The sequence below is a fragment of the Scyliorhinus canicula genome, chromosome 12 (genome assembly GCF_902713615.1).
Source record: "Scyliorhinus canicula chromosome 12, sScyCan1.1, whole genome shotgun sequence".
Classification (NCBI taxonomy): Eukaryota; Metazoa; Chordata; class Chondrichthyes; order Carcharhiniformes; family Scyliorhinidae; genus Scyliorhinus; species Scyliorhinus canicula.
The window spans coordinates 140,967,920-140,985,774 of NC_052157.1; the positions used below are offsets into that span (position 1 = coordinate 140,967,920).

Consider the following 17,855-nt stretch of genomic DNA (forward strand, 5'->3'; position numbering starts at 1 on the left):
GGAGTCAGGACGAAGTGTAACCTTCAAGTAAAGGGGAAAGTGAAGGAGGCCATAATTGGATCAGGGTGTTCAGGCATAATGGGGGCGATTCTCCCAAATGGAACCCATGTGTTCACGCTGTCGTGAACGCCGTCACGTTTCACGACAGCACGAACCGAGCCCGGGGAGGATCGATTCTGGCCCCCACAAGGGGCCAGCATGGCGCTGGAGCGGGCACCACGCCAACTCGCGCAAGCGCAGTTAGGCCACGCAAACCTGCGCATGCACGGGGGACTTGTTCCGCGCGCCGGCCCCGACCCAACATGGTGGCGGTGTTCAGGGGCCGGTCGCACAGGAAAGTAGGCCCGGGGGGGCGAGAGGCCGGCCCGCCGATCAGTGGGCCCCGATCCCAGGCCAGACCCCATCGGAGGCCTCCCGGGGACGGAGCAACCCCCCCCCGCCCCCACACAAATAGGCTGCCCCCCCCCCCCCCCCGACCGTTTGCGCAGTGTTCTCTCCGGCAACGACCAGGGGTGAACGGCGCCGGCGGGACTCTGTCGTATCCGCGTCCCCGCTCAGCCCATTCGGGCTGGAGAATCGGCGGCCCCGCCGATTCCAGCGGCCGGCGCCGGGCCAACCACGATGGCACAAATGGCGCCGATTCTTCGCACCTCAGAGAATCGCGCTCCGGCGTCGTGGCACGGTTGCGGCGATTCTCCGGCCCGCGCGGGCTCGGAGAATCACCCCCAATGGATGGAATTTTCTCCTTTTTTTCCAAAGTGAGTGTTAACTCAGGCAGGAAAAGAGGTGGGTAGCCCGCCGGCAGTGCTGCTGGCTTTTCCCGCTAAATTTTTGAACACTCTTGGAAAAGCAAAATCCAGGAGATTCAGTGCCTGCCCTGCCAGAAACTTCAGCTCCTGAGAGATCTTTAAAAGCTGAGCCCCGATGTTAAAAAATAAAATAAACCAAAGCCCATGGACACGGAACCCCACCACCTTCGATATTGCCTCGGACCGACCCTTGTTCTCCTCTCCCCCTTGTCAGATTTTGTCTGGGTGTGTGATGCTATTTTATGCCCAATTCTTTGAACTAGGTATTAATATAACATGTTTCTCAGAGAGTTCTGGATTCTTTTCAACAACAGCAATGTTTGAGTCCTCGATTCTTAATAAGTGAATGTAAGGTTCCTTTGTGGTATAAAACTTGCCAAGTTTTGGATCTGTATCAAGTTCTCAAACTTGTGGGAAGAATAGTACCTGGCAAGTGGGCAGAGGCAGGGAAACTCATTTGACTTAATGACATAAAACCTAGGCTACAGTGTACTTTAGTGATAGCAACAAAAAACCCATGTTACATTCTATACTTCCATGCGAGAGTGTTGCAGTTGTTGATGGGAAGGAGAGAGCTGCACACGGGATGGAAAGTTTAACGGCCTCGGTTAACAGCTAAAAAAAGTTAAAAATCTTCAACCATTTAGTCATCTTGTGTTAGTGACTAAATGACCAGATCCCATTTGGACAGTTGTTGGTTTCAACTGCGTAAAATTCTGATATCAAATACACCATCAAATAGTGTTAATCCAACTATATCCCGTGCCAGCCTCCCCGAATAGGCTGTTTAGCACACTGGGCTAAATCGCTGGCTTTGAAAGGAGACCAAGCAGGCACGGTTCGATTCCCGTAACAGCCTCCCCGAACGGGCGCCGGAATGTGGCGACTAGGGGCTTTTCACAGTAACTTCATTTGAAACCTACTTGTGACAATAAGCGATTTTCACTTTCAGATTAAGATGGGCCTCATTAGATTAATTTTAATGCAAACTGTCCAAACTATAAGCTACTCCAACACACAAATAAACAAATCCCCAGACTAAACACCGAACTATCCACTGATTAGGATCTTGCTGCTCTGTAATGTAACAAAATATGGCCCAAATGAATATCAGCCTCTGACAGATTACTTCATAATTAGTAGCATGCCGGAAGTAAGACAACTGATGACAGCTATTAATTTAACTCGTAGGCTGATGCCTTATTCAGTAATGGTCATAATTTGTTGAATTACAGAAGATACAAGATCCTGACCAGTAGGAAGTCCGATGTTTAGTCTGGGGTTTTGAATATTTGTGTGTTAGAGTAGCTTGGATAGTTAGCGTCAAAGTTGAAAAATGCTATTCCACGAAGTTATCTGATTACGATATGGAGGCCATCCAAATACTGTAGCATTTTTGTAAAATCCCACTTTTCATGAGAATATTTACTAAATTCCTGGTTCACAGTCCAAGCAAAAGACAAAATAAAAAAGCTGCTTCCAAGTAATTTTGGAATTCAATTAACAGCATGACATTAAGTGATAACCAATAAGTATGTTGTTCCAAACTGTTACACAAGTTTGAGAAATTTTACAATATTTATTTAAAGTTTTGGCATTTGAGTGCATGATGCCATGTTGGAAGTTTGATGCTGGAGTGAATTGAGAGAGGACTTATCTTCGTGAAGCAGCTGGGGTTATTCACTCGCTTCCTGCACTATGTGGCACTTCTGGTGCCGTTGGCAGCCATAATAATCTCCTGGACAACGGTCTCCCAGGCCGGAGAAGAACGTTGCTGTGCTTCCTCGAGCCATCCCTGGGATAGAGGACATGCCTCTGTGCCCAAAGGCCTCGGTCCAAGGCCTCGAGGACATGGTTGTTCACACCTCTTGAGGCTGCTAGCCTTTTGCCTCTGGGTTGTTGACATCCTGCATGATTGTGAAGACAAGTGGGCTGGAGAGAGTGATACCCGTGTGTTGCATTGGTGTTTAAATATGGCGGCGGGCAGACGTATCCGCTCTCGACCCACCAGGTGATTGGGAGAGATTATCGCTCGTGCATAATTAATGAGGCTCCAAGCACTGAATTGGGCACAGGTTCACACCATTCCAGCCAGCAGGAACAGCTGCCCTGGAACCGCTCATCACCTCACTTAGGGAATAAAATGGAGAGTTTTGCCCTCGGTTTCTGCTGTGACCCGGATGATGGCATTCTTACCTCTGAGTGAGAAGGCTATGGGTTCAAGACCTATCAGAGAGTTTGAGCACAAAAATCTGACACTTCAGTGCAGTTGCGATGCCAACTTTCAGGTAAATACAAAAGATTCCACGGCAGCATTTGAACGGGGGGAATCTATTCCCCGTCTCCCGGCCAATATTCCTCCATCAATCAAGAACACACTAGTACAGATGATGTGGTCATTGTCACACTGCTGTTGGTGGGATTTTGCAGTGTGTAATGTTTCCTACATTCCGACAGTGACTACACTTCACGACACTGGCTATAAAGTGTTTCAGGATGTTCTGAAGGGCGCTATATAAACGGAAATTTTCATTTCTTCTTTCATTAATCCCCTATTTCAGCTGAAACCTCGAACTTCCCTCTCCAAATTCCTCTCAATGGACAGCAATCCAGAACTCAGCACACTTCTAGTTGTGTCATCTGAGTTTGTTCTGAACTACTTTTCACCCAAACTATCACTTGCACATCAAATAAGGGAAAAAATAAATCAGTGACCTAATTGAGGAATCAGGTTTTACATTCTGGAACAGAGAAGTTTCTTTTAATAAAACAATTGTTCATTATCAGTGCATTAAGCAAATGCTAAGCAGGTGCTGCAATAAAGGATGGCATTATCTGGTCCTTTCTGCAGGCCGGAGTTTCCAAGGTTAACATTAATTGGATAGTCATAGTGTGAATGGCTCAGAGGGAGCGTAATTTGTAAAATGCGTCCAGGAGAACTTTATAAGCCAGTACATACAAGGTCCGACACAAGAGGGGGCGGTCCTGGACTTACTTTTAGGTAACAAAGTTGGACAAGTGGTTGAATTATCTGTGGGGGAGCATTTTGCAAACAGTGATCATAACTCTATTGGATTCAAGATTGTCTTCGACTATAGGAGGATATAGATGGGCTGGTCACATGGGCTGATCAGTGGCAAATGCAATTCAATCCAGATAAGTATACGGTTATGCACTTCGGCAGGATAAACAAGGCACGGGGATACATGATGAATGTCAAAATCCTGTGAAGCACCGAGGATCGGAGGGACTTTGCTTTGCATGTACACAGGTCCCTTAAGGTTGGAGGGCACGTGGATAAAGCGATTAAGAAGGCATATGGTATACTTGCCTTTATTGGCCGAGGCATAGAGTTTAAGAGCAGGGAGGTTATGCTGGAACTGTATAAAACATTGGTTAGGCCACAGCGAGAATATAGTGTGCAGTTCTCCAATCCACATCATAGGAGGGATGTGATAGCACTGGAAAGGGTGCAGAGGAGATTTACCAGGATGTTGCCTGGGCTGGAGAGTTTTAGTTATGAAGAGAGATTGGATAGACTGGGGTTGTTTTCCTTGGAGCAGAGAAGACTGAGTGGGGACAAGATTAAGGTGTATAAAATTATGACGGGCTCAGATAGAGTACACAGGAATAACTTTTTCCCATTGGCGGAGGGACCAATGACCAGGGGCATTTATTGAAGGTAAGGGGCAGGGACTTAGAGGGAATGTGAGGGGAAGCATTTTCACCCAGAGGGTGGTGGGAGTCTGAAACAGGCTGCCTGAAAGGTTGGTGGAAGCAGAGACGCCCATAACATCGAAAGGTATTTAGATGTGCACTTGTAATGCCAAGACATTCAGGGCTATGGGCAAATTGCTGGAAAGTGGGATTAGAATAGTTAGGTGGTTATTATTGACTGGCGTTGTAGATCTTTATGACTCTATGAGATGGTGACCACTACAGAAGGTTCACCGTTGGTGTAGCAGGTGCGGAAAACCCACCAGCAGCCAATGTGAACCTTCTCCATCGCCACAAAACATGTCACAGACAGGGCAGGAAAATCCTGCCCAAAGAGTTGAAAATGTAGATTCTTGGAAAATGCATTAAGAGTGTTGAAAGTATAAAAATAGATGAATTCAATTCAAGAAATGGAATGTGCTGCAAAAAGAAACCCTACAGCCTGTTCTGGATGAATGTCGTGTTACAATAGTAATTATGTGTGAATAAACTTTAACGGTAGGGGTACAGGAAGAATTTATTGAACAATATTTTTTGTTCACATTGCAGCGTAAAAGCTGACACCTATTGTGTAATGAGTGTGTGCCATTTACATAGCTGGAGTATTAACCTGAGGGAACAGATGCAGGAATACTAGCTTCATAATCATGACTTGCTCTGCTGTCAATTATTGGCAAACCTACCAATGGCCAACTCCAGACAAGGGCTACTCTCTTTTTTTTTTAAAAACCTCATAAAGTGAGATTTTCTCTATAGTGTAAAAATATTAACCATGTCCGAGGACTAAAGTAACAAACCATTCGGTGAAATTCTCCACCTCGCGCCGCTTGTAGTGGAGTTACCAGCGAGGCAGATAATCCGGCGTCAAGAAGGGAAACTGGATCGGTGCCAGGCGCAAATGGGTCTTAATGACGACTTGAGCCTTAATGACTACTTAGCTTGCCAGGCACCGTATTCTCCAGGCCCCCACCACCACACAAAGCAAGACCTGTCCACTCCACCCCCACCACGCCCCAGGGACCCAGTCCAGACCCGGTAAATAAAGAGACCCCCCCCCCCCCCCCGAGACTGACTAAATAAGGACACATCCCTCAGAGACCCCCTACATAAAGAGAAGAGAGATCCTAAATAATTAGACCGTTCCACAGACCTCATAAATAACGAGACATCCCCGGAACAGAGACCCCTCCTGTAAGGCCCCCCCCCCCCCCCCCCAGAAAAGAGACCCCATCAGGAAGTCCCTCAGAAAAGAGAACCCTGTCAACGTACCTTGAGGTGGGTTCAGTGTCTCCTGTTTCATAGATCAGCCCATATACTTCAGCAGGCAATAGGAAAAAAAAATCCCAGAAAGAAAATGTAAAACTCCAATTTACTTCAAAGCCCAAGAATAGTGTCAGTATGTGATAAAACTATGATAATGTGGGAGGGTTAATTTTAATACACTTTTCAGGACTGAAAGCTATAGAATCCCTACAGTAGGGACCCACCCCCTCTGAAAGAGCACCTTAACCAGGATGACTCCTGTTCAAATCCCGTAACCCCACCTAACCTGCACATAGAACGTACAGTACAGAAGGAGGCCATTTGGCCCATCGTGTCAGCACCGACCCACTTAAGTGCTCACTTCCAACCTATCCTTGGATACAAAGGGGCAATTTTTTAGCATGGCCAATCCACCTCGCCTTTGGAGTTTGGGAGGAAGTCCATGCAAACATGGGGAGAACGTACAAACTCCACACAGTCAACCAAGGCTGGAATCGATCCTGGGTCCCTGGCGCTGTGAAGCACCGCCTTGCCACCTCAATTATAACATCTTTACCTTTTGTGATAAAGCATCGTCTCTAGAAAACATTGAAATAAAAGGCAGAATTCCCCAGCCCTGCCCGCTGGCAGGTTCCGCGACATTGGCCATCGACTTTGGTGGGACTGGAAGATGCCAATAGCGAGCCGCGGGGGAGAACTGCTGGAGAATTTCACCCAAAATCAACAGCACATTTTTGGCACAACAGATTTGGTTAGTTCAGTGTGTGAAGAGACTAAACTGAACTTACCTCAGGGAAACACTTCAAAGCCCAAGAATAGTGTCAGTATCTGATAAAACAATGATAATGTGGGAGGGTTCATTTTAATACACTTCTAAGGAAATTCAGGACTGAAACCCATAGAATTCCTACAGTGGGGACCCACCCCCTCTGAAGGAGCACCTTAACCAGGATGACTCCTGTTCAAACCCCGTAACCCCACCTAACCTGCATGAATCTAGTTAACATTTTATAAACCCACAGTAAACATATTACCAACTACCAACACTGACAACCCCCCAAAAAGATACAGTACTCTATAGGTAACCCTTAGTAACTTTCCTCACAACATCCATAAGCCAAAACATTTTTTAACAAAGACAGTAGGTTTGAATTCTCTACGGAGTACAGGTATTACTTTGAAATCAAGTGATCTAAACACCTTGTTTAACATATAGAGAGACACCAGTATACATCTGCTTGGTTTGAATGCAGCTCTCCAACTGAAAGTCAAACTAAGACACCAGCCAAAAAGAGCTTCTAGCTCAAAACTAAAGTAAAAAGCAGAATCACATTCCAGCTCCACCCACACAATGACATCACTGCAGCCAGTTGATAAACCACACTTTTCTTAAAGGGACTCTCACATGACATTGTTTAGAAAGAAAATAATGATGCAGGTATAGTAGTCCACGAGGACCACTTGAGTTATTGGAATGGATAATCATATAAAGAGAGAGAAGTACTCGAAGGGTTGGAATCCTTGAAAGCTGATAAGTTGCCAGAACCAGATGGATTGTTTCTGAGGCTACTGAAAGAGGTCAGGGAGGAGATAACAGATGCTCTGAGGATCATTTCTCGAATAGGTGCCAAACAGTTATAGGCCAGTTAGTCTTACGTCGGTGATGGGCAAATAGTAGAATCAATCCTGGGAGATAGGAAAAGCATGCACTGATCAGGGATGGTAAGAATGGATTTGTTAAAGCAACGTCTTGCCTCTCAAATTAGATTGAATTATTTGAGGAAGTGACCAGAAGGGTTGATGAAGGTAGAGCAACGGATATGGTATGCATCGATTTTAGAAAGATGTTTGGCGAGGTCCCACAAGGCCGATTGATCAAAACAGTAAAAGCTAATGGAGTGTTTTCCTTACTTTGGCCATGTAGAGGAGATTTGAACTGTAACTTGTACCTGAGTAATGACATGAGAACCGCATTACCTTAAGTTAAAAAATATATGCAATTGACAAGTGTCAGGTGCAAACAATCTTTAAAAAGGCAACAAAACTGGCCGTCTGCCAGCAGAAGACAACAGTAACTATATTCCACAGTATGTGAATGTGATATGAAAGATTACAATTACCCAAGCATTTTAAAGATGGACCTTGTGTGTTTTTTTTTTAATTGGAATGTTGAATTTTCACATCAAATTTATTAATTGCTTAAATAAAGGGAATTGATTATAATTCTACTTGATAATCTTACCGGAAAAGACAGATTAGTTTTGTCATGGGAATGTCACTTTAAGAACTATTTGGCTTCTCAAGTGGCTGCAGTGATGTCAGTGTGTGGGTGGAACTGGGTACTAGCTCTGCCTTTTACGATCATTTTGAGCTGGAAGCTGTTTTGTCGTTGAGTTTTAGTTTCGTTTTCAGTTGGAGAGTTGCATTCAGACCAAGGAGGTGTATTTTGGGTATCTCTCTCTCTCTCTGCAGGCTAAAGAATATCTCCAGATCACTTGATGATTTCAAAGTAATACCTGTTTCTGTAAGGAATGCAAACCTACTGTCTTTGTGAAAAACGGTTTATGATTCATGGATGTTGTTAGGAAAGTTACTAAGGGTTACCTATAGCGTATTGTATCTTTGGAGGGAGTATCATAGAACATAGAACGATACAGCGCAGTACAGGCCCTTCGGCCCTCGATGTTGCACCGACATGGGAAAAAAAACACTATCAGTGTTGGTAGTTGATACGATGTTTACTATGTGTTTATAAAATGTTAACTGGGTTCATAGAATAAACATTGTTTATGTTTAAAAAATACTTTAGATCTCTGTTGCATCACACCTGTAAAGTGGGCCCTTCTGCTCCCCAAAACCAAAATCTATTCAAAGTTGTGGGTCAGGTGAACGCCATGATATACTTTGGCGTTCTCTAAACCTTGGCCCATAATAGTTTTAGAGTGGTGAAAAAATAAATGGAGTTCCTGGCGCAGTGTGGATGCCTGGGTAGCGAATGACTTGAGAGTAACAAAACGGAAATGTACTTCAAGTTCTTTAAACCAAAATCTCTATCAGTTGATGTCTCTGGTGAAAAAATATAAATCAAGGAATATAGCTGGAATTCCAGCAGCAGGCGGCAAGAGTAAATAGATTCCTTAGTACGAGGAGGAGATGTACAAGGTCAAGATGTTTTGTATTTTGAATGCGCTTATCAGCACGGTAGCATTGTGGATAACACAATTGCTTCACAGCTCCAGGGTCCCAGGTTCGCTTCCGGCTTGGGTCACTATCTGTGCGGAGTCTGCACATCCTCCCCATGTGTGCGTGGGTTTCCTCCGGGTGCTCCGGTTTCCTCCCACAGTCCAAAGATGTGCAGGTTAGGTAGATTGGCCATGATAAATTGCCCTTAGTGTCCAAAATTTCCCTTAGTGTTGGGTGGGGTTACTGGGTTATGGGGATAGGGTGGAGGTGTTGACCTTGGGTGGGGTGCTCTTTCCAAGAGCCGATGCAGACTCGATGGGCCGAATGGCCTCCTTCTGCACTGTAAATTCTATGATAATTTCTATGATGATCAGGTAAAGGAATGACAGATTTTTACAAGAATTCCCCCTTCGCCTTTTTTCTCCGTGGCTGTTTTCAGAGCGGCAATATTCCCCTGTCGGAGGATTTATTCATTCATTTCTTTTTTTTTAAAAAGGTTACCTGGTTTTATCGGACGACTGGTTCACCGAATACATCTTCGAGGTGGTTGTGGACAAGAAGTATGTGTCAGCGGAGATTCTGAAAATAATGGAGCAGGAACCCAGAGTCCTTCCAGCTTGGGATCCTCTGGGAGCCCTGGCATAAACAGTCAAGACTGTCTTCATTTTACAAGGATGTTTTTACATTCCATGTGCTAATCTTTTAAAGTTGCAAATAAAAATATATTCATTCCTACTCTTAGCCGGAACTTTTATCTCCCTGTCGAACTACCACTGTACGGTACAGAATTGTAGACTTTTGACAGAAGTATTCATGTTTTGCCGTCCTGAAGTGTAGAATCTTTCAAATAATTGCGCCGCTTTCCAATCTGGGTAAAGACTAGTCAGTATTTTCAGTAAGTATGCATCAAGTGTATTTTTTAAAAACTCATTTAAGGAGGTTTGCTAAGTTCTTCAAGGCACGGAACATTTGTTACAGAATAAAATACACAGCGGCTGCATCAAGTCATCCCTGATGAAGTAAAAAGTGAAACAGACGCACTGATTTGATTTGATTTATTGTCCCGTGTACCGAGGCACAGTGAAAGGTATAGTTCTGCGTACAGTCCAGACAGATCATTCCATACATGAAAAAGCATAGGACATACATGAATGCACAATGTATAAGAGATATAGGAAGAGGGTCTGAGGGGGAGAGCTCGAAATGAGTCGCCACGCTTCGGCACCATCTGACTTTGAGCAACAGTAAGGATCTCGGTTATAGTTTATTTTTATCCATTTACAGGATGTGGGCATCATTGGCTCGGTCAGCATTTATTGCCCATCCCTAATTGTCCTCTCTACTCTAAACCTTGCGTGAAATCTACTGAATGCTAGGTTAATGACATTCCAAAGAGATGATACACATTCCTTACCGTCAATCGGGGAAGGCCCTTTTAATATCCTATTTTCTTTAACTGCATCCCGGCACAGGTTCCCAGAGGAGAATGAATGCTCTTTTCTGTCCTCACAGTTAATCCAAAATTTTCCCATTAATCAAAAAGATAAATATTACCCATTTTCTCCGTATTTTCATTATTCCCATCACCACTCTTGTCATTATTCTCTTGTTACATTTCCGAAGGACTATAGAACATAGAACATAGAACAGTACAGCACAGGACAGGCCCTTCGGCCCTCAATGTTGTGCCGAGCCATGATCACCCTACTCAACCCATGTATCCACCCTATACCCGTAACCCAACAACCCCCCCCTTAACCTTACTTTTATTAGGACACTACGGGCAATTTAGCATGGCCAATCCACCTAACCCGCACATCTTTGGACTGTGGGAGGAAACCGGAGCACCCGGAGGAAACCCACGCACACAGGGGGAGGACGTGCAGACTCCACACAGACAGTGACCCAGCCGGGAATCGAACCTGGGACCCTGGGGCTGTGAAGCATTTATGCTAACCACCATGCTACCCTGCTGCCCACTATATAGCAATTCTCAGCCCTCGTCCAACATCACAATGAAGCCAGTTACTAAGGTCCGTACAAATGGCCTTTGTGGTGCATCTTTAACCTTCTTATCTGCCTCTACCTATTTCCAGGAACCTGAAGCTCAGTCTGTGGAAATTGCCTTGTCCTTGCAGTTCAAAGTATTTATTGGCCCAAACCACAGAACATCATCATTCTATATTTACTTTCAACTAGATTCAAATGAAAGTCAGTTCTGAGAAACCTGGGGAAACAGGATAGTAAATGTGACAACCAGATTGCTACACTAGCAGGCCTACACTAGACATACTTGTGCAAATGTTGATGCAGGCTCGGTGCCCCATTTTCTACTCAAATGTATCGAGATCAAACTGAGAAACATTAAGTTGCTATTGAGGTATTGAAATAAAGGCGAATGCAAAACGTTGTTACCTCATTCTGTTTTTATTGTGGTATTTTATTACCAGTAAAGTGGCATGCCATTTCCTAACATGTTAACTATTCACAAAGGATTCTTCTCTTTGCCTTGGGCACGGTAAAATGGCACTTGAAAGTTATCAACGGCGGGAATCACCAGGGATCGCCACAGTTCAGTCCAGAAGGAGCCCATATAGTCTGCACTGACCCTCTGAAAGGGCATCCTACCCAGGGTCAGGCTCCCACCCTATCCCCTTAAACCCAGTAACTCCACCTCACCTTTTGGACACTAAGGGGCAATTGATCACTAAGGGCCAATCAATCTAATCTGCACATATTTGGACTGCGGGAGGAAACCAGAACACCTGGAGGAAACCCACGCAGACACGGGGAGAAAATGCAAACTCCACACAGACAGTCACCCGAGGCCGGAATTGAACCTGGGTCCCTGGAGCTGTGAGGCAGCTGTACTAACCACTGTGCCACCATGCCGGGATGTAAGATTCATCTATCAATGAAGAGAGGAGAGCTGGGAACAGACCCACCAGGTCTGCAAAATTCAAATGGTTATTTCTGACATAGCAAATGCAAACAAGTCTTCCAACACTGTCCCAACTGGAGATTTTGTCAGGGTCAGGTATTGATCTATTCATCACACAGTTCAAGTGGCTGGTCCAGGTAATTTGGTCAGTGGTGACCCCCAAGATACTGATATTAGGCACTGTGACTGCAAAATATCTGATATACTAGATTCACAGCAGCAATAACCAATGGATATGCCTTTCCCTGCAATGTTAAGTGAGCATCATCATTTCCAAAACAAAAACAATCCTAAATGTCAACTTAAACATTTATGAAAAATTGGATTTTTTTCTTAAACTAAGGGCGGGATTCTCCGATAGCCGACGCCAAAATCACATTCGGCGATTGGCCAGAGAATCCCTTTTGAAGCTGAAATTGGGGGGGGGGGGGGCTGTTTTCAGATGCTCCGCCCCCTCCAGAACGGCATCATCGGTGAGTACGCCGTATGCTGTTGGGACGGCCTCAGGATGTCACCTGACGGCCCTCCCCCGAAGGGCCGACTTCCCGACGCCGTGGATCATTTGTGGTCTGAGGTTTCGTTGACCTCGCGTGGCGGCTGCGGACTGTGTCCAGCGCCACCACAGTCAGTGGGGAGAGCTGCTCCGCTGGCCAGGGGGGCTTCGGCCGGGGGTTGGTCCGAGGGTGGTTTCAGGAGGGCATTATCTGGCAGGCTGGGTCCACGTGCGGCTGGCGTCATGTTGTACGGCGCGACCACTGCAGGTTGCCGCCGTGCGCATGAGTGGCTAGTGACCCGGCAATTCTCCGTCCGTATCTGCATGGAAAGCCGGGGCTTTACTTGGTGCGGCTGCTAGCCCCCCCCACTGGGCAGAGCATCGGAGAATCCAACCCAAAATCGGAGAATCCAACCCAAAGTCTCAGTTTGTTAAATAAACCTATTAGATATTCTTCTAAGATGCTTATGAATTGATTGATTGCAGATTGGTTAAATTGAATTAATAAATGAAGAAATTATGTTTGAAACGTACGTTGGAGCTAACTATTGTAGAGAAATGCAGTTTTAGAACCCCAATTAACAATTTTTAAAAATTAACCATAGAGAAGGTTAACAATGTAATATATGAAATTTCTCAGTTTAAATAAAGATCACCTTACCAGATAAAGGACTATCCTGTCGAAGAATAACCTAGCCTCACTTTTCTCAGTTGTCTAAAAATGGGACACAAAGCAAGGACCAGTCTGTCCACTCAGGTGGATGAAAAAGATCTTGTGCTATTTTACAGGAAAGTAGGGAAGTTCTCATTGTGCAATGTTCAGGACGAAAAGTTAAACTGCAAACACTACTTTTTTGACATTTTAGAGAAAAAGCAAGCAGTAATTTGGTTGATCTGTGGTCAATCTCATTCAAAGCAATAAAAATACAATCTTTGCACCTCTTATTGACCAGCTTTACTCTTGCACCATGGCACAGGGCAAACCTGTCTGTTTCCATAGTTAGTTTTGCCCTGGAGCAGGTCACTAGCCTGTCGCCAGAGGGGCCGCCACTCCACAACAAGTATGGCTGCCCAGGAATCTTTCCAGGTCTTACCCTTCCCACCGACCAAGTGATTGGAAGGATTTTACCGCGTGATACTCCACCTGTTTGGCTGCATTATGAACGCACCTTCTGTGGCCATCGTCCTTGGGATGCGCCTTGAACTTGGTGCGTCAGGTTCAGAGGCAAGGTCGCAACCCACTACACCATAAGACCTCAGGACAGGTGCATACAGGTCCAAATTAAAGGTTGTAAAAACAAAATTAAGGGGCACCCCTCTGTCAAGTTGTTTTTAATCAAAGCATCCTCATAGAATCATCATAGAATTTACAGTGCAGAAAGGGGCCATTTGGCCCAGGGAGTTTGCACCAGCCCTTACAAAGAGCACCCTACTGAAGCCCACGTATCTCCCGTAACCCCCATTTAACATTTTTTGGACACTAAGGGCAATTTAGCACGGCCAACCCACCTAACCCGCACATCTTTGGACTGTGGGAGAAAGCCGGAGCACCTGGAGGAAACCCACGCAGACACGGCGAGAACGGGCAGACTCCGCACAGAGCGTGACCCAAGCCGGGAATCAAACCTGGGACCCTGGAGCTGTGAAGCAACTGTGCTAACCACTATGCTACCGTTTCTGCATTGGGTCGCATGAATGGGAGTAAACTGCTTAAAAATATGTATTAAAAGCTTGGAAAAGTTCAGATTGTTCCTTTTGTTAAATATTAAGAAATGGTCTTGTCTTTTACCTCCAATAAATTTAGATATTATTTACAAGTATTTTTGGCAAGGAATAATCATATGTGTGCACATGAAAATCATACTCCTACACTTCGCTCCTGCGGTCAAAGTTTAATGACACATCTGTGACATTTTAATACTTACAGGTAATGTCTGACATGAAACAGTAAAGTCTGCTTTTATTACTTTAAAATAAATAACACTTGCATCTACTTTTCAGTACCCTCATCGTCAGTGGCATGATTGAATAAGTCACCAGGTTTCACCCGCCATTTTGGCCTGTTACAAAAATATTGTATTTCCTCCAATTAGATTTGTACAAGGCCCTGAATGATTCATTGATAGGTGAAATGAATAAGAATAAAACATTCCCTAAAAGTCTGATCCATAAAGAAAGGATCAACAAAATATCACAAATGTTCTCTCATATATGGAAGAGCCTTCAACAGGGGATAAATCCAAGGTAAACTTTACCAGTTTGTGTGAAACTTGATATTATTTAAGTGTATGGTTCATCATTGTTGCTAACTTCATTGCAGTCTTAATGTAGGCCTACTTGTGAAACTAATAAAGATTATTATACATTATTATGCTATATGCTGCTACAGACAGGGAGAGATGGTAAGATAACTTTCCCCCTTTTCTCACCTCTCGTCTGACTTCAAAGATATGTACATTTGAGAACGAGTGCTTCAGCTTCTTTGCGGTTTAAAAGAACCGACACAAACACGCTTTCGTGTAAGATGAAATCAAAAAAAAGGATAAGCATTTATTTTCACAGAACCTGAAATGTAAACGCAGCAAACACTTTCTCCTGAAACAAGCAAACATACACACATGAAATAATGAGTTCTAAAGACGTAACATGCGCTTGGATTATTTATAGAATAACGAGAAACAAGTCACTTCTTTTAAACATTTAAAATGGAGGTTGAAAAGCATTGGATGCCTCAAAAATTCATTTGCTTCATTCTTTAAAGACAAATGGCGATTGGAAGCTCTCCGCTTTCTGTGAACTCGTGATAACTGGAATGTTGATGGATTATCAATTGTCCCTCATTGTATCTCAATAACCTCAGCTCCAGAGGACTTCCGGTTGCGGCTATGCGGAGCTAAGCCACACGTTCGGCAGCTCCCGCTTTAATAGGACTTGTGGGCTCTTTTAAGGGCCCCAAACAGCACTGATTCGACGATTCCCGGTGGATAAAAGGGTCTGGAGCAAAACCCCCCGGGATTTATGGTGCGGACTCGGAGTGGGGCGAGGAGAAAAACGGCAGCAGCTCCCCTGGAAAAGCGGGGGAAGGTGGACAAAATGGCGGCCGGTGGAGCCCCTGAGGAGTGCAGGCAGTGGGCGGAGGAGCAGCAGGCGGCCCTTCTGCGCTATTTTACGGAGCTGAAAGGGGAGTTGTTGGAATCCCTGAAGGTAACGACTAGTAAGCTGCTGGAGACCCAGACAACCCAGGGTGCAGCGATACTTGAGTTGCAGCAGCAGGCCTCTGAGCGCGAGGATGAGGTTTCGGCCCTCGTGGGGAAGGTGGAGATATACGAGGCACTTCATAATAACCTCAGCTCCAGCCAATTACATGGACACTGGGATTGTTGATCCAGCCATTGTATGACCAAAACTAACTGGGGAGGTGGCCAATGTCCTTGTTAATCCTCAGACACAATTGTGGCTGAGCTCCTGCAGAGAAGAAATGTAATCTTGCAGGTAAATGAATTAGACCTTCTCACTGCATGAGTTGACGATCTGTTTTAGACCAGGCTCTGTTCTCCCACTGAGATGTGATCCCTATGTGCTGCTGGTTCCAGATCTTATAGGCTCCCTTTGTAAAAGGCTTTATCTGATATCCTATCCTCATGGGACTGACAAATCTGGTAGTCACTGTCTTTTAAATCTCTTCCATTGAAATGGTAAGGGCAGACATTCATCTCCTGGAAAATCCATTTGCATTTTAATTAACTTCCTCAACATATTGGGCGGGATTTTCTGGTCGTAGATCATAGAAATTACAGTGCAGAATTTTGCCCACTACACCGGCCCCTGCCTAAACCAATGACTCCACCCTATCCCCGTAACCCAGCAACCCCACCTAACTTTTGGACACCATGGGGCAATTTAGCGTGACCAATCCACCTAACCCACACATCTTTGGAGGAAACCGTAGCACCCGGTGAAAAGCCCACGCAGACACGGGGAGGAAGTGGGAATTGAACCGGGGACCCTGGTGCTGTACTGCCGTGCCTGCTCCGAGACTGGAAATTGCCGCCTGAGTTCATTGGACCTTTAAACAGTCCATGAAATTGTCCGTCCAGCTCGACAATTCCCACAGGGGCAGACGAGACCTGAACCTTTACCCCATTGTCTCTGTCTGTCCAGAAGCCACAAACAGAATTCACTTGACTTTCTGGGAACAATTTTGAGAGGTACAGCCTCCATTATTGAGATTGTTTGTCTGTTTCAAAACTACACTGTCCGCTATCCAATTATATTTACAGGCATGGCATGATAATCATAATAATTTACAAATCTATGAATGTTTGAATTTAGTATTTAATCCTCAAACCATCTTCTAACCAATTCTGACCAATGGGCAGCACGGTAGCATTGTGGATAGCACAAATGCTTCACAGCTCCAGGGACCCAGGTTCGATTCCGGCTTGGGTCACTGTCTGTGCGGAGTCTGCACATCCTCTCCGTGTGTGCGTGGGTTTCCTCCGGGTGCACCGGTTTCCTCCCACAGTCCAAAGATGTGCAGGTTAGGTGGATTGGCCATGATAAATTGCTCTTAGTGTCCAAAATTGCCCTTAGTGTTGGGTGGGGTTACTGGGTTATGGGGATAGGGTGGAGGTGTTGACCTTGGGTAGGGTGCTCTTTCCAAGAGCTGGTGCAGACTCGATGGGCCGAATGGCCTCCTTCTGCACTGTAAATTGTGTGTGTGTGACAATTGATCTCAGAATTCAGATGACCCCTTCTCTTTCTTTCCACATTCAGCTCCACTAATAACTAACTTGATCATTAACCATTGTTGTTTCAATTGGCAATGGGTAAATTGATATACATCAACCTAAAAAAAAGCTCAAAGCCATCAACTCAGAGAAAAGTTGGCAAATCAGTGTTGGCTCACATTTTGCTGTCTCTCACATGTCCTCACAGATCGAACTTTCCCATTATCCTTCAGCCCAATTTCCTTTTGCCCTGGATGTCACTGGGGGAGCAAGCTGGCACATTGAGGGCAATCAGGCATCTGGGACCTTCACAAATGGCAGCACCAACAGTTTATTTTCTTATCCAGTGGGTTAAAGTGTTGCGAAAGAAACAGGAGTGATAGAGAAGGGAATCGAGTTCATTAGAATCAAATTAAGTTCAAAAAAGGAAAGTAAGAGATGGAAAGATAGGTTAGATTAAGAGAGAGACAAAGAAAGAGGCAGAAAGAAAGAATAAGAAGAAAAAGGGGCGTGATTTACCAGCCCCGTCGGCTCTACTTGGTGGCTTGGAGAGGCCGTTGAATCTCATGAGAGGCCTCTCTTGAGTTTTGCAATGCTCGAGACGTTTTGTGAGATAAAAATGGACCTCACGAGACGTCACGATCTGGACCACACCTGCACTGGGCAAGATCCAGATCAGCATATTTAAGTGAGCCATTAGGCATATACCAGATTCTCCT

General features: G+C 45.0%; 1 protein-coding gene across 1 annotated transcript in view; it reads left to right on the forward strand.

Moving 5' to 3' along the window:
- blmh (bleomycin hydrolase) overlaps positions 1 to 9,707 on the forward strand; it is a 109,787-nt gene extending 100,080 nt beyond the window's left edge. The window contains exon 12 of the mRNA XM_038814308.1: positions 9,469 to 9,707. Within this exon, the coding sequence (XP_038670236.1) occupies positions 9,469 to 9,617 (149 nt within the window). The 3' untranslated portion in view covers positions 9,618 to 9,707. The remainder of the gene's footprint in view (positions 1 to 9,468) is intronic.
- The last annotated feature ends 8,148 nt before the right edge of the window (positions 9,708 to 17,855 follow it).